This window comes from Chiloscyllium punctatum, chromosome 44 (assembly GCF_047496795.1).
Source record: "Chiloscyllium punctatum isolate Juve2018m chromosome 44, sChiPun1.3, whole genome shotgun sequence".
Taxonomy (NCBI): domain Eukaryota; kingdom Metazoa; phylum Chordata; class Chondrichthyes; order Orectolobiformes; family Hemiscylliidae; genus Chiloscyllium; species Chiloscyllium punctatum.
This window is the reverse complement of record NC_092782.1, coordinates 13202147-13218850: the sequence shown is the minus strand read 5'-3', so window position 1 is coordinate 13218850 and position 16704 is coordinate 13202147. Positions and strand designations below refer to the sequence as shown.

Here is a 16704-nt window from a genome sequence, read left to right as displayed (position 1 = left end):
TGGATTTGTTGATTATGATGTGTCTTTTACAAAGTTGTGCCTGCTTTCTTTCATTATTCATTTTGACCGTGGGTTATTTATAAAACCTTAAACATCTGAAGCACAGTGCGCAGTTTCCATCCTCTTACTTAAGAGAACATCATTTCATTGGAGGGCAGTACTGAGAAGGTTCACTAGGAAGATCCCTGGTATGGAGGGATTAAATTCTGAGCAATGATTAAACTCTACTCCTTGGAATTTAGAAGAACGAGAGGTGATCTCATTGAAACTTATGCAGGATTCTTCAGGGGTTTGACAGGGTACATGCTGAGAACATTTTTCCCCTCATGGGAGGGTCTAGGACCAGATGACAGAGTCTCAGAATTAAGGAGAGCCAATTTAAGATTGAGATGAAGAGGAATTTCTTATGTCAGTGCTATGAATTTCAGGAGCTCCTTGCTACTGAGAGCTGGAGGACAGAAACCTTGTGTACATTTAAGGTGTAGATCGAATTTCCCCAGTGATCAAGATTCTAAGGTTATGGGGATAAGGCTGGAAGGTGGATGCAAGGAGTGTTGGATCAGCCTCATCCACACTGAACAGTAAACAGGTTTGAGAGATCAAACAGCCTACTTCAGTTCCTACTTATGGTCTAAATGCAAAAGGTAACTATAACCTAAAATAATTAGAATTCAAATGGCATTTCTCAAAAGAACATGTTTGCAATGATTTTGTCCTGTTGTAAGGTGTATGCCTTTTCTATTTACTGGATTGCAACTGAAAAATTATTAAAGTGACACATCATCAAAGAGATCAGCCTTCAACAGGTGAGTCACAGCAGGTGCAAAAGCAAGTCAAAGAACAGTTGCAATGAACACACCCACAGGTCAGAGGAAAAATGAAAGGGAATTACTTTGGCTGCCTCAGTGTCAAACTCCAGTGGCCTCCCATTTCCAACCCTACCCTAAATTACCCATATTTACATCAGTTATTTATCCTTTTAACTTTACTGTTACAAACACAAACATTTCTCACCACCTCTCTGCACCCCCCATCCCCAATCTCTCTCATGCTATACCAGACACCCTTTTTCCCAGGCAGCCCCAAAAATCCTCTCCCCTGAACCCAGGCAATACCCCTTTGGACAACTCCTGCAACACACTGCTCCAGCCCCTCAAGACACCCAACCCAATCAACACCTCTCTCCACCTCTAAACTCCAAACACTCATCCCATACCCTAAACCTATCTACTGTCACCAGACATCCACTTACCCTCACAGACACCAATCCATCACACCCTACCCATACAGGCACCCCCCAGCCAAAAAAAAACAGACAACTGCTCCCTGACCCAAGTCAGACCTATTCACCTTCTGCTCCAACCCAGAGACCCCTTTCTGATATCTCCTCAAAAATACCCACCCCATGCAACACACCACCCACTCAGCCTCAGAACACTCTACAGTGTAGCACTGTACACCCCTGCACATAGCCCCCTCCAAATCACCTCATGTACTCCCCCAGAAAGGTCCTTCTCCTAGCCTACCCCCCTGACCTTCTCATCACGCCATTCCTCCCTGACCCTCTCAGCCTGGGCTCTCTCCCCGTCCTCTCTTACCTGTCAAACTGTTCCGAGTCCAAAGCGGCTCTCAGCACCCAGCCCAACAGAGGCGTCCCTGCCAGTATCTTGATGTTCTTCAGCGGGATCCCCTTGCTGCCTCCTCGGGCCAAGACCAGGGCGGCAAAGTGCTGCTTCCTGCGGATCCTCTGGCTTTGCCGGACTCCTGGCGTGGCTCTCTTCGTCTTGAGCCTTTCCGTATTGACCCGGCCCATTGCAGGACAGCCCCGAGTATGCCCACCTCGGATCGGTGTGGCACAGAGATGCCGGCTCGCAGGTGCTAAGGACAGACTTGCCTCTCGCGAACAACCAGTCCCTTGGATACAATGTATCACATTCACTTCCGCTTCTGGCTAAATTGTAGCAATTTCTACCAGAGCCCCGATTTATGAATGAACCGGAGTCAATGCACCCACAAACCCAGCGAACTCCCCACTCTAAACCCAAATCATTAATTCGAGGACACATTAGCAGCCGAAATTGCCTCAATATAGCCCCAGCACCCCCCCCTCCCCCCACTTGCCCAATCAGTGTACTTCCCCACCCACGAGGCCCGCCTCACAAGTATCCACACCGCTCTTTCGGAGACCGCCCCAAACCTCATCTCGTCCCACCCCCGGCCCGCCCAATCAGATTCCCCGCCTGTCCCCGGCCCGTCCAATCAGATTCCCTGCCTGTCCCCGGACCGCCCAATCTGATTCCCCGCCTGCCCCCGGCCCGTCCAATCAGATTCCCTGCCTGTCCCCGGCCCGCCCAATCTGATTCCCCGCCTGCCCCCGGCCCGTCCAATCAGATTCCCTGCCTGTCCCCGGACCGCCCAATCTGATTCCCCCGGCCCGCCCCATTGGATTCCCCGCCTGCCCCCGACCCGCCCAATCAGATTCCCCGCCTGTCCCCGAACCGCCCAATCAGATTGCCAGTCTTGCTCCTGGCCCGCCCAATCAGGTTCCCAGCCTGCCGCCTAACCATCCAATTAGCGGCAAATGTGAGGATTGCAGGTGCTGGAAACCAGAGTTTAGATCAGAGGGGTGCTGGAAAAGCACAGCAGGTCAGGCAGCATCCGAGTAGCAGGAAAATCGATGTTTCGGGCAAAAACCCTTAATCAGGAATGAGACTCGCCCATACCACAAACCCCACGCCCCCTTCCCAAACCTATCCACAGCGATCACTCCCTCCTCCAGTGACTCCCCAGGCAAGTTAGCACCTTCCCACCACCCTGGACTCTACCCCTCCCTTCACTCTGCCCTCTGAATTGACGTTTCGGGCAAAAGCCCTTCATCTGGAATAGAGAATTCCTGATAAAGGGCTTTTGCCCAAAATGCCGATTTTCCTGCTCCTGGGATGCTGCCTGACCTGCTGTGCTTTTCCAGCACCACTCTGATCTAAACTCTGGTTTCCAGCATCTGCAGCACTTTTGCCTAGCCCCTCTGGGGGACTGACCAAGAATGTACATTCCCACCACGACACTACACCCCAGCAGAAGCTTTCCTACCACTCAGCCCTGCAATATCGAAACAGAGATTACCCCACAACGCCAAAGCAATGGGATAAAGAGATCACCCTCTGTTGGGACCATCCCAACATAAACTACCCAACACTCTGGGATTACCTCAAACGGAGTCTCCTTCTATCTGAAACTGACCCTTAAAGAGACCCTGCCCACAGAGACTCTTCTCTCCACAAACCTATCTCACCAGGATTACTCCAAAAGAGACCCTGTCCCCACCCAAGGACTACTCCAACTGAGGTAAAAGTGAGGACTGCAGATGCTGGAGATTAGAGTTGCGAGTGTGGTGCTGGAAAAGCATTCCTGATGAAGGAGCTTTACCCAAAACATCGATTTTACTGCTGCTCGGATGCTGCCTGACCTGTGTTACTCCAACTGAGGCCTACTCACGGATAGATCCAAGACAGACTCCAATGCCAATAGTACTGCACCATCTGGACTGTACCTGCAACTACCACTTCCTCTGGCAGTTCATTCCACATATGTACCACCTTGTATATGAAAGAGTTGCTCCTCAGGTCACTTTTACATCTTTCCCCTCTCACCTTAAAACTATGTCCTCTAGTTTTGGACTCCACTACCCTTGGAAAAAGACCTTGACTGTTCACCCTATCTACGCCCCTCAAGAGAGGTAGAGGGATAGGAGCAGATGGTATGGGAAAGTATTTAATTGCGGGAGGTGGAATTACAATGTCATTAGGCAGGGACTGTGGAGCATAAATCAGGAACAGATATTGTCAGGGAAATGCACGACAGAAATGTGTAGGGAGCAGTTGCTGCAAGTGCTGGAAAGGTTTGTCGCACTGAGGCAAGGAAGGGATGGCAGAGTGAAGGAACCCTGGATGACAAGAGATGTGGAAGATCTAGTCAAGAGGAAGAAGGAAGCTTACTGAAGGTTGAGGAAGCAAGGATCACACAGGGCTCTTGAGGGTTACAAGGTAGCCAGGAAGGAACTGAAGAATGGATTTAGGAAAACTGGAAGGGGGCATGAAAAAGCCTTGGCGGGTAGGATGAAGGAAAACGTTCTACACTTTTATGTGAGGGACAAGAGGATGGCCAGAGTGAGGGTAAGGCCGATCAGGGATAGTGGAGTGAACTTGTGCCTGGAGTCGGAAGAGGTAGGGGAGGTCCTTAATGAATACTTTTCTTCAGTATTCACTACTGAGAGGGACTTTGTGAGGACAGTGTGAAATAGACTAATATGCTCGAACTGGTTAATGTTAAGAAGGAGGATGTACTGGAAATTTTGAAAAACATGAGGATTGATAAGTCCCCTGGGCCAGACAGAACATACCCAAGGTTACTACAGGAAATGAGGGAAGAGATTGCTGCACCTTTGGCAATGATCTTTACATCCTCACTGTCCACTGGAGTAGCACTAGATGATTGGAGGGTGGAAAATGTTATTCCCTTGTTCAAGAAAGAGAATAGGGATAACCATGAGAATTACATGCCAGTCAGTCTTATGCCAGTGGTGGGGAAATTATTGGAGAGGATTCTGAGAGACAGGATTTATGATTATTTGGAAAGCTTTAGTTTGATTAGAGGTAGTCAGCATGACCTTTTGAGGGGCAGGACATGCCTTACAGCCTTATTGAATTCTTTGAGGATGTGACAAAACACATTGATGAAGGTAGAGCAGTGGATGTGGTGTATATGGATTTTAGCAAGGCACTTGATAAGGTCCCCTATGGTAGTCTCATTTAGAAAGTAAGGAGGCATGGGATACAGGGAAATTTAGCTATCTAGATACAGAATTGGCTGGCCCATGGAAGACAAAGAATGGTAATAGATGGAAAGTATTCAGCCTACAGCTGGGTGTCCAGTGGTGTTCTGCAGGGATAGGTTCTGGGGCCTCTGCTCTTTGTGATTTTTATAAATGACTTGGATGAGAAAGTGGAAGGGTAGGTTAGTGAGTTTTCCGATTAGATGAAGATTGGTGGAGTGGTGGATAGTGTGGAGGGCTGTTGAAGGATGCAACAGGACAGTGTCTGAATGCAGAACAGGGCTGATAAGTGGTAGATGGAGTTCAACCTGAAAAAATCTGAAGTGATTCATTTTGGAAGGCCGAATTTGAACGCAGATTGTAAGGTTAAAAAGGCAGGATTCTTGGCAGTGTGGAAGAACAGGGAGAAAGTGAGGACTGCAGATGCTGGAGATCAGAGTCGAGAGTGTGGTGCTCAAAAAGCAAAGTAGGTCAGGCAGCATCTGAGGAGCAGGAGAATCAACGTTTCAGGCATAAGCCCTTCATCAGGAACAGAAGTGTCTTGTCCATGTCCATAGATCCCTCAAAGTTGCCACCCAAGTTGATAGGGTTGTTAAGAAGGCGTGTGGTGTGTTGGCTTTCATTAGCAGGAGGATTGAGTTTAAGAGCCACGAGGTTATGCTGCAGTTCTATAAAGCCCTGGTTAGACCACACTTGGAATATTGTGTTCAGTTCTAGTCGCCTCATTGTAGGAAGGATATGGAAGCTTTAGAGAGGGTGCAGAGGAGATTTACCAAGATGCTGCCTGGATTGGGAGGCATGACTTATGAAGAAAGGTTGACAGAGCTAGGGCTTTTCTCATTGGAACGAGGAAGGATGAGAGGTGACTTCATAGAAGTGTAAAGATGATGGGAGGCATAGATAGAGTGGATAACCAGAGACTTTTTACCAGGAAGGGAATGGCTGTCATGAGGGAGCATAATTTTAAGGTGATTGGAAGAAGGTTTTGGGGAGATGTCAGAGGTAGGTTCTTTATACAGAGAGATCTGGGTGCATGGAATTTCACTGCCAGCGGTGGTAGTAGAGTTAGATCCATTAGGGACATTTAAGCGACTCTTGGATAAGCACATGGATTATAGTAAAATGAAGGTATGTAGGTTAGTTTGATCTTAAGGTCTTTATTGTGCTGTACAGTTCTATATTCTGTGTTCTATTTTCTATGTTAAATGTTCTCTAAATCTTTACGAGGTCACCCCTCAGCCTCCAACGTTCCAGAGTAAAAAAGCCCCAGCCTATACAGCCTTTCCTTATAACCCAAATCCTCCAGTTCCAGCAACATACAGGTAATTTTTTTTATACCCTTTCTAGTTTGAAAACATCTTCCCTGACACAACCTCAATTCCCAAAAGCAACTATTATCCCCCATTAACAGAAATATAATGCCCACATGGACACTGCGCATTACCTCGTCACAAACATTGCCTGCTCAAATACTAGCGACCCCTCATCCGTTGCAACTCCCCTTCCAGAAACACAACCTCCAATAACCAGTACTCCCAAAAAAAAACACTCCCTCGTAGCCTTTACACAAGCAAAAATATTGCCATGCTGGGATCTGACATTTTAAAAAATGCTGAAAATACTCAGCAGTTTCGGAAGCTTTTTTTGTGTTCTTGCTGTTTTATTTCCCTGAAGGGAACTATTTTATCTCCCTCCTGGGACCACTGTCTCTGTGGACTTTCCACATTCTTTGTGTGGCTTTTACTCTTGTTTGGGTTTTGCATAATGTAGTTCTTTGTTAGTTAATTCCTACCGTCTTCCATCCTTTTTGTTCTTTCTGCTTGTCCACACCTCAGCTGATTCAAACCTTCTTACATTTCTTTTCTGCAGTTCTGCTGACAGGTCACTAACCTGCAATGTAAACTCTGTTTCTCTCCATGGATGCTGCCTGAACTTCTGCGTAATTCCAGCACAGAGAGCAAGAAGTGCTGGAGATCACAATGGATCAGGCAGCATCAATGGTTCTAGCTCCTACCCAAAATCCACAAACCTGGCTGCCCCAGTTGACTGATTGTCTCCACATGCTGTTGCCCCACTGAACTCATCTCCATTAACCTTGACTCTGTCCTGTCCCCCTTGGACCTGGAACTCCCCACATATGTTCAAGGCACCACCCACGCTCTCCACTTCCTCCATGACTTTCAATTCTCCGGCCCCCAAAACCTCATCTTCACCATGGACATCCAGTCCCTCTGCACCTGTATCCCCCATGACGAAGGCCGTAAAACCCCTCTGTTTCTTCCTGATCCGCTGATCCAAGAAATCCCCCTCCACTGACACTCTCATTTGATTGGTGGAATCGGTCCTCACCCTAAACAACTACTTCTTCAAATTCTCCCACTTCCCGCAAACCAGAGCGATGGCTACCGGTACCTGCATGGATCTCAGCAATGCCTGCACCTTCGCAGTTTATGTGGAACAGTTCATTTTGCACAGCTACACTGGCATCATCCTCTACCTTTTCCTCCGCTACATCGATGACTGTATCGGCAATGCCTTGTGCTCCCACTAGGAGCTTGAACAGTTCATCCACCACACCAACACCTTCCACTCTGATCTCAAATTCACCTAGATCACCTCCGACACCTCCCTTCCCTTCCTGGACCTCGCCGTCTCCATCTCCAGAGACTCAACACTGATATCCATTTCAAACACACTAACTCCCACAACTATCTCAATTCCACCTCTTCCAATCTCCTGCCCACACACCTGTAAAAATGTGATCCCTTACTCTCAATTCCTCCACCTTTGCCATATCTGTTCCCAGGATGAGCCATTCCACTCCAGGACATCCCAGATGCCCTCCTATTTCAAGGACTGTAGTTTCCCCTCCCCTGTGATCAACAATCCCTCAACTGCATCTCCTCCATTTCCCACACCTCTGCCCTCAAACTCCAACCCTAACCACAACAAGGATACAATCTCCCTGATCCTCATATTCCACCTCACTAATCTCCAAATCCAGTGCGTCATCTTCCCCATTTTTGCCACCTACAGTCAGACCCCACCACCAACAATATATTTCCCTCCCTACTGGTTCCATAGGGATTGTTCCCTCCGTGACTCCCTCATTAGGTCCAGACTCCCCACCAAGCCCCTCTCCATACCTAGTACGTTCCCCTGCTGCTGCAACACACGCAAACCCTGTGCCCACACCTCCCCCATCACCTCCATCCAAGGCCCCTAAGGATCATTCCAAATCCGGCAGAGATTTACTTGCACATCCTCGAACCTTGTTTACTGCTCTTGTTGTGGTCTTTTCTACATCAGAGAGACTGAGCGCATACTCACGGAACGGTTCAGGGAACATCTCTGGTCCGTACGCACCAACTAACCTCACCTTCTGGTGGCCATCCATTTTAACTCCCTCTCCCAGTCCCATGATGACATGCCCATTCTGGGCCTCCTCCACTGCCTAAACAAGGCCACCAGCAAACTGGAGGAGGAATACCTCATCTTCCACCTCGGGAGCCTACGACTACATTTCAACATTGATGTCAACAGTTTCACCCCATCCCAGATTCAATCCTCTGACTTAGCACCGCCCTCTTGAGCTGGCCTACCAGTCCATCTTCCTTCCCACCTACCACTCCACCATTCCCAACGACCTATCAGTCACCTCCCACCTGCATCCACCTATCGCCATCCCAACTATCTCACCCCCAGCCCCACCCCTCCGAACTTTATCTCTCAGCCCCCTTCCTGCTCCCCAGTCCTGATGAAGGGCCCTACCCAAAACATTGACTGTCCTGCTCCTCAGATGCTGCCTGACCTGCTGTGCTTTTTCCAGTGCCACACTTTATCGACTTAGCATCCATGGAAAGAAAGCAAGCTAATATTTCGATTCTAGGTGACTTTTAATCAGAGCTGAAGTGAAGTGTGGAGGAGACAGCATGTATGCAATGAATGGAGGCGGTGTGTCTGGAGTTATTGAGAAGAAAGGATGTTGATAGTTCAGATTAAGTGATTAATTTCAGCACACTTGATTTTCAATCACTCAAAGCTGTTGTTCCCCCTACAGCTGCTGTCCCCTCTCCAGCTTCTGCACCCTCAAAAGCACCATCGCTCTCCAGCTACTGCCCTATTAGAGCCACTGACCCTACAATGTTCACCTCATCACTGCTACTTATTACTTCCCCAATCCATTGCCTAATGATCACTTCCCCTGCTGATGCTGCATCCCATTCCTGCACTTCCCTCCCTCTGAGATTTGATCGGCCATGCCACTTTAAATTTATCTGCTACAGTCTCATTCATCAATGAAATTTGAAACGTCAATAACTACAGTTAAAATCAATAGCCTCTGTTTAACCTTTGATCCAATAAGATGGAAAGGTGCACCTGAAGAATGAAGTAAAATGGTTCCAGGATACCCTGGTTAACAATTTGGCACTTTTGCAAGGTGGTATCACACTTGACTAGACTTGAATGCTCTTCATTGTTTAGCTCCAGTGATCTGGAAAACAGGTGCATCAGTACTCTTTTTCATCATCACTGGGGAAATGCTGGAACTCTTCAATTTATAGCACCACCAGGGTCTCTTGTCATGCTATGGTAATGTCCTTATCTCTAGGACCAGAAGTTCAAGGCTCAAGTCCCACCTGTGTGTCATAACATGTTTAACAGGCTGACTGAACAGGCACTGCACATGGACTTTCACCATATGACTGCACCCTTTCAAGAAGTTAGTTCCCCAGCACCGTAACAGCAGCTAGGAATCTGCAGGAAACACAGCTCTTACCAGCACTATCCACATCCCTAAAAATAAATCTCCAAAGGTATGTCTTGCATGTCATACTAGCATCCCACTGGAAATGACCTGGATTTTCCAGGAATTTAATCTGGATAAATTGGGAGCAATTGAGAGAGAAAATCACAGGAGCTTCTATAGAAAATTCTTTTTTTATTTTCTTATGGTATTTTCATTTACTTGTTATATTAGTAATGGTGATATGCAGATGGCTGTTGAGTGGGCATTGTGATGTTTGATAACACTTTCTTCATCCTTCTGACAAACCAACAAAACACTATCAGACAATTGGTTTACTGTCACAGTTTTGAAGGTGTTGCCTCAAAGTTAACTGTGATTTTAGCTTTGCAGTCAATTTTATATAACCCAGTGGTGAAAACATTGAGAAATGCTACTTTATTTCACACATTTGCTTTGGAGGCTACTGAAGAAACTGGGCCATTCTGACTAACACGCATATACAGACTAATTACAGATGAAGCTAACAAATAATACGTCTAAAATGTCAACCATGGTCAGTTTCTATTGTTCGATGTAGGCCTAGAATTTCGAAATCAAGCATTTGGCTTGTCTGCTGAAAGCTTGCAGGATTGTATCAGCAGTTGTGATGGTTTTTATAGTTAACCTGCTGGCGTTTCTTTTCACAAGTAACAATGTAAGGGAGATTTGCTTCTCTTTCATGGTAACAGATATGGTCCTTTTACACTCTGCTTGATGACAGCTGAAAGAATGGGCTTTGCTGGTCAACCTGGCATCTCTGGTATAAACAATTTTTCTGAAGATGTGTCTGCCATGATATCTCTGCTCTTTTGGCAAGTTGGCCTGTCTTTTCAATGTTCTTGTCTGCCAGCAAAAATGGCCGCTGTATCAAGTGTGAAAGCTAACAAAATGCTGATTCACATAGGAAGCATATTATTAAGCTTCAGAAGGATTCAGAAGAGATTTACCAGGAAGGTTTGAATAATAAAGAAAAGCTGGATAGGCTGAAATTTCTTTCACAGGAGCGTAGGATGTTGAGAGGCGATCTGATAGAAGGTTATTAAAAAGTGAGGAGTTTAGATAGAGTTAATAGTAGTTGTCTCTTCCCTTGGATGGGGGATTTCAAGACTAGAGGGTACACTTTTAAGGCGAGAGAAGAGAGATTTAAAAAAGACATGCGGGCACTGTTTTATACACAGTGTGGTTCATGTGTGGAATGAACAGCCTGAGAAAGAAGTGGATGTAGGAACAATTGCAATGTCTAAAAGATATTTGGTTAGGTACATGAATAGGAAAGGTTTGGAGAGATATGGGCCAGGAACAGGCAAGTGGGACTAGTTTAGTTTGGGATTATGTTCAGTATTGACTGGTTGGACAAAAGGGTCTATTCCCGTGCTGTATGACGCTATGACTATGAATGATTTTAGCCTCACTATTTTTTTGAAAGCTCAATTTGGGTAATTTTTACACTCAACAGGAACATATAATTAACTTCAAAGTAAGGAACAGCAAGCATTTTCTGTGCCCATAGTGTTATGCATAGATCTGTGCTAAACTGCATGGGTGGTAAGAAGAATGTTTTGATTGTTATGTCCCTGCAATAATTGTGTTACAAAGGTTGAGAAAGGCCTTTTTCAAAATGTACTCTGAGTTTCACCTGATCTTATCCTTGTAGAAAACTTGAATCATTTCCAAAGAGACAAAGACCTTTCCACATATTGGGTGGCACGGTGGCATAGTGGTTAGCACTGCTGCCTCACAGCGCCAGGGAACCGGGTTCAATTCCCGACTCAGGTGACTGACTGTGTGGAGTTTACACATTCTCCCTGTGTCTGCATGGGTTTCCTCCGGGTGCTCCGGTTTCCTCCCACAGTCCAAAGATGTGCGGGTCAGGTGAATTGGCCATGCTAAATTGCCTGTAGTGTTAGGTAAAGGGGTAAACGTAGGGGAATTGGTGGGTTGCGCTTCGGCGGGTCGGTGTGGACTTATTGGGCCGAAGGGCCTGTTTCCACACTGTAAGTAATCTAATCTAAAAAAACCAATACATTTGAAATTCAATGGGCATTCCACAATTGGAAATAAGGTCCAGTGACTTGATGTTGCTGCTTCAAGTTAAAGACCTTGGTCAATGGAGGGCTGTAAGGTGTGAAAAGTTTGGACTTCTTTGACCATTGCAGGTGATAAAAAGCCTTCTGATTGTTCAATGGGATGACCACATCTTTGCAATGGTAATGTCTACTGACACCACAAACACAGGGCAAGCACACATCCCTGCTTACTTGAGAACATGTATAGTTCCAGACCTTGTGATGTGTGCAAAGGTCGTTTGCTGACTTTGATTTGATTTGATTTATTGTTATCATATCCACCTAAGTCCAGTAAAATATTTTGTTTTGCCTGCAGTACTGGCAGATCATAACAGATAAAGAATATAGGGTGATTGAACAGCCCGGAGAATTCCAAGTTGCGGCTGCAGAAAAGGCAAAATCAATATTAGATTTGAAAATTGAGAGGCCATTTAGAAATCTAATATCTGCTGGAAAGAAGCTGTCTTTGAACCTATTGTACATGTGTTTAAGCTTTTGTATCTTCTGCCTGACGGGAGAGGTTGGAAGAGATTATAACTAGAGTGGGAGGAGTCTTTGATGATGTTGGCTGTGTTTCTGTGGCAACAGGAAGTATAGATGGAGTCAATGGATGGAAGGTTGGCTTGCATGATGGTCTGGGTTGTGTTCACAACTCTCTGTAGTTTCTTACAGTCCTTTGCAGAGCAGTTGCTGTTCCAAGCCATGATGCATCCAGATTGAATGCTTTCTATGTTGCATCTATAAAAATCAGTGAGAGTCCTTATGGAGATGCCAAATTTCTTTAGCTTCCTGAGGAAGAAGTGGCATTGTTGCACTTTCATTACTGTTGCACCTATGCGGGTGGTCCAGAACAGATTATTGGTGATCGTTGCTCCTTGGAACCTGATGCTCTCAACCATCTCCACCTCAGCTCCATTGATGTAGATGGGGGTGTGTCCTTCTCCTGGCTTCCAGAATTTGATGATCAACTCTTTAATTTTGCTGACATTGAGGGAGAGATTGTTATCTTTACATCACGATACCAAGCACTCTGTAACCTTCCTATGTTCTGTCTTGTTTCATTATGTGAGATCTAGCCTGACAACAGTGTTGTTGTAAGCGAACTGGTAGGTGAGGTTTGTACAAAAATGGCCACTCAGTCGTGAGTGCACAGGGAGTACAGGGCACTCGTGCATGGGCCCTCCTCCCTTCATCCAAGTCTGACTCACTTCTTTCAACCATTTGATTTCCCTCCACTATCCTTTCCCCTCCCACAACCTCAACTTACTCCAATTTCATTGTGATGGTGCCTATTGACACTGGACCTGTGGGGCAACTGCGTGTCTGCACTCACTCAGAGAGTGCTGGTGCACAAGCGCTGGTGCAAGCAAACATGGTCATCCACTAAAGCTTTCAGAAAATGTTCAACTGACTATCCAACTGGAAATTACACTTTTTAAAAACACTTTGAGTACCTCCTTCCTTCAAAATGTAATTATTAGAGATTTAAAAAAAAAGAAAATACTTTTTGCTTTATCACTCTCTTTTAAATTCCCTTCTTCCTTCCATTTTGCAGTCTGGGTGTCATTTAGCATTGAATTAACTATTCTAACATATTCCATGATTGAGGCTATGTGTGTCCCACTAAAGCTTCTTCCATTAGATGCATGGCTAATTGTCTTGTTTACTGCAGACTCAGTGCTTCCTGCAGAAATAAATCTCCCATCAGTGCAACATTCAGTGCAAAACCCATACAAAATCGAAGGGAATGCATAAGTATAATGAGCAGCTTATACTCAATGTAACGCCCAGATCATTCTTTCTATATAAACTGGCCTGCTGGGACAGGCCTTTGACCCTCCTATCATACTATTAATTGAAATTTATGTTTGATATGTGTGATAGCCATTTAATTGCTGGGAGAAGATTAAAGCTTAGTTGAATTATAGAACACCATTTTCGGTATACGAGCAGAATTGTGCATACTAGATAGACAGAATCACGATAAGTTTTAAAATGTGTTGTAAGCAATAAACAAATATATTTGAAAATCATGTTTTACCGTGATGTCAAGCCAAACTTATTACGGTTTTACATTTACAGAAAACTTTGGGACGTGGTGTCTGAAAACGTAAAGACAAGGGATTGATGGATTTTCAAAATATTCATACAATTACAGTTAAGTGATTTGAAAGCTGTAAGAGAGGATACCCATTAATATTTGTTCATGAGGTCAAAGTTTGCTCAATGTAAAATGCAGAGAATTGAGCTAGCATTTTTTTGTTAGGTGTATTAGCAGGTGGACTTTGATTTAATGCTCCTAGCAGAATTTTATAAATAATCAGGAGCAGAAGAGGCTTGAATTATTTTATTACTCTACAATCCATAAAAATTATCAATAAAACTCCTGAAAACATAGACTATGACCAAGAGGAACAGAAATTAGGAAGGGTATTGCAAACACTTGGATATTGTCACAGAGGTGTCTAAAATCATAGTTTAGAGAAATAATTGGATGCTTACTTGGACAGATTGTGGCTTAAGGTTGGCGTCTTATCTGTAAAACATTAAAATAAAATTAAAAATTGCGGATGCTGAAGATCTGAAATAAAAACAGAAATTGCTGGAAAACTCATTGCAGTCCTGGCAGCATCTGTCGGGAGAAATAGAGTTAATGCTTCAAGTCCGGTGACCCTTCTCCTGAACTGATAGTCGCTCGGAAAAGGTAATATATATGCTCTAGACAAACAGATGGATGGGTGGGAAGGAATGAGCAGATAGATGGAGATGGAAAGATAGAGAAGAGAGAAAGAGAAAACCAATTAGGCAGACAAAAGAGTGGATGATAGAATACCAGGGAGAAAGAAACACAGACATTTTGTCACCATTCTTATCATTCTCACCACACCATGGAGAGGAGACTTCCACCTCCCATTTCTAACTCATCCTCCAGTTATACTATTTTACTATCCTATTTGATTAGGGTTTGAACCTGTGGAAGCTAATTTAATGATTGATTATATATAGATCCTTAAATCTCTTTGGTTCTTCTCTGTTCCTAACTTGCCACCATTTAATTAATACACATATCTGTATGCTTTTGGTTTGGGATGGATAACCTCACGTTCGGCGAATTGAAATTCATCAGTTTTGTTCCTTCACATTATCTGCCAAAGTTTCTCTAATCTCACACAACTGTCCATGATGGCTACTATACTGTTAATTCTTGGAAGATATTTTCTAATCAACCTGTTCAGACATGTTACAATACACATTTCGAGCAGGTTGGAGTAGAACCTGGGATCCCTGCCCAAAGAGAAGGTCATTACCACTTCACAACAAGAATTTCCATCACCCCCAATCAGTAATGGTACGGTGGCTCAGTGGTTAGCACTGCTGCCTCACAGCACCAGAAATCCTGGTTCAATTCCAACCTTGGGTGACTGTCTGTGTTGTGTTTGCACGTCCTCCCTGTGTCTGTGTGGGTTTCCTCTGGGTACTCCGGTTTCCTCCAACAGTCCAAAGATGTGCAGGCCAGGTGAATTGGTCATGCTAAACTGTCCATAGTGTTCAGGGATGCATAGGTAAGGTGCTTTAGTCAGGGGTCAATGTAGAGTAATGGGGTGGGGAATGGGTTTGGGTGGGGTACTCTCCACAGGGTCGCATGGACTTGCTGGGCCGAAGGCCTTGTTTCCACACAGTAGGGATTCTGAGAAAATTCTAGTATAATTATCAAATTTCAATATGTAGTTTGAAGATAGTGAGAACTGCAGATGCTGTGGAGTCAGAGTGGATAAAGGTTGGAGCTGGAAAAAACACAGCAGGTCAGGCAGCATCAGAAGACAAGGGCAGGCAATGATTCAGGTTTGAATCTTTCATCAGGTTCCTTCATTCCACTGCACCCACATATCAACGAAACATCAACTGCCTGAATCTCTGCACCCTTCTTACCCACTTCACCCTCTCTCTCTCGCAACACACGTCCCTCCACTCCCTCTGCTCCAACTCCAGTCTCACAATTAAGCCAGCAGACAAGGTGGGGGTGGGGCGTGGGAGGTGGCAAAGGTGATAGTTTGGAGCACGGACTTCAACCTCACTGAGGCCAGATGCCAACTCGCTGACATCTCCTCCTACTGTCCCCTGGCCCACGTCTCTGTCTCTCATCACCAAACCATTCTCTCCAAGATCAGCCACAACCTTATTGCCTCAGGAGATCTCCCATTCACAGCCTCACTGTTCCCCAACCCGCAATGGCCATTTCTACCTCCTACCCAAAATCCACAAACCTGACTGCCCTGGTTGACCGATTGTCTCTGCCTGCTCCTACTCCACCAAACTCACCTCCTCTTGTCTCGACTCCGTCCTGGCACCTTTGTCCAGGAACTCTCCACCTATGTTTAGGACACCACTCATGCCATCCACCTTCTCCATGACTTTCTGTTCCCCGGCCTCCCAACACCTCATCTTCACCCTGGATATCCAGTCCCTCTACACCTGTATCCCCCATGAGGAGGGTCTCAAGGCCCTCTGTTGCATACTCTCCGCCATTCCGACCAGTCCCCCTCCACTCTTATCTGCCTGGCAGAACTGATCCTCACCCTTAACAACATTTCCTTGCAATCCTTCCACTTCCTACAAACCAAGCGGGTCATTATGGGCACCCGCAAGGGTCCAAGCTATGCCTGTCTCTATGTAGGATATGTGGAACAGTCCATCTTCTGCAGGTACACCAGCATCATTCCCCGCCTTTCCCTCCAATACATAGATAACTGCATTTGCATTGCCTTGTGCTGCCACAAAGAGCTTGAACAGTTCATCCACTACACAACATCTTCCATTCTGACCTCAAATTCACCTGGATCATCTCTGACACCTCCCTTCCCTTCCTGGACCTCTGGCAACTGACTCAGCACTAACATCTATTTCAAACCCTCAGACTCCCACAGCTATGGGTGGCACGGTGGCACAGTGGTTAGCACTGCTGCCTCACAGCGCCTGAGACCCGGGTTCAATTCCCGCCTCAGGCAACTGACTGTGTG

At 45.6% G+C, this 16704-nt stretch overlaps 1 protein-coding gene across 2 annotated transcripts in view; it reads right to left on the bottom strand.

Moving 5' to 3' along the window:
- cmasa (cytidine monophosphate N-acetylneuraminic acid synthetase a) overlaps positions 1–2094 on the bottom strand; it is a 39527-nt gene extending 37433 nt beyond the window's left edge. For both annotated transcript variants that reach the window (XM_072562271.1, XM_072562270.1), the window contains exon 1: positions 1599–2094. In XM_072562271.1, the coding sequence (XP_072418372.1) occupies positions 1599–1813 (215 nt within the window). In that variant the 5' untranslated portion in view covers positions 1814–2094. The remainder of the gene's footprint in view (positions 1–1598) is intronic.
- Positions 2095–16704: the final 14610 nt, after the last annotated feature.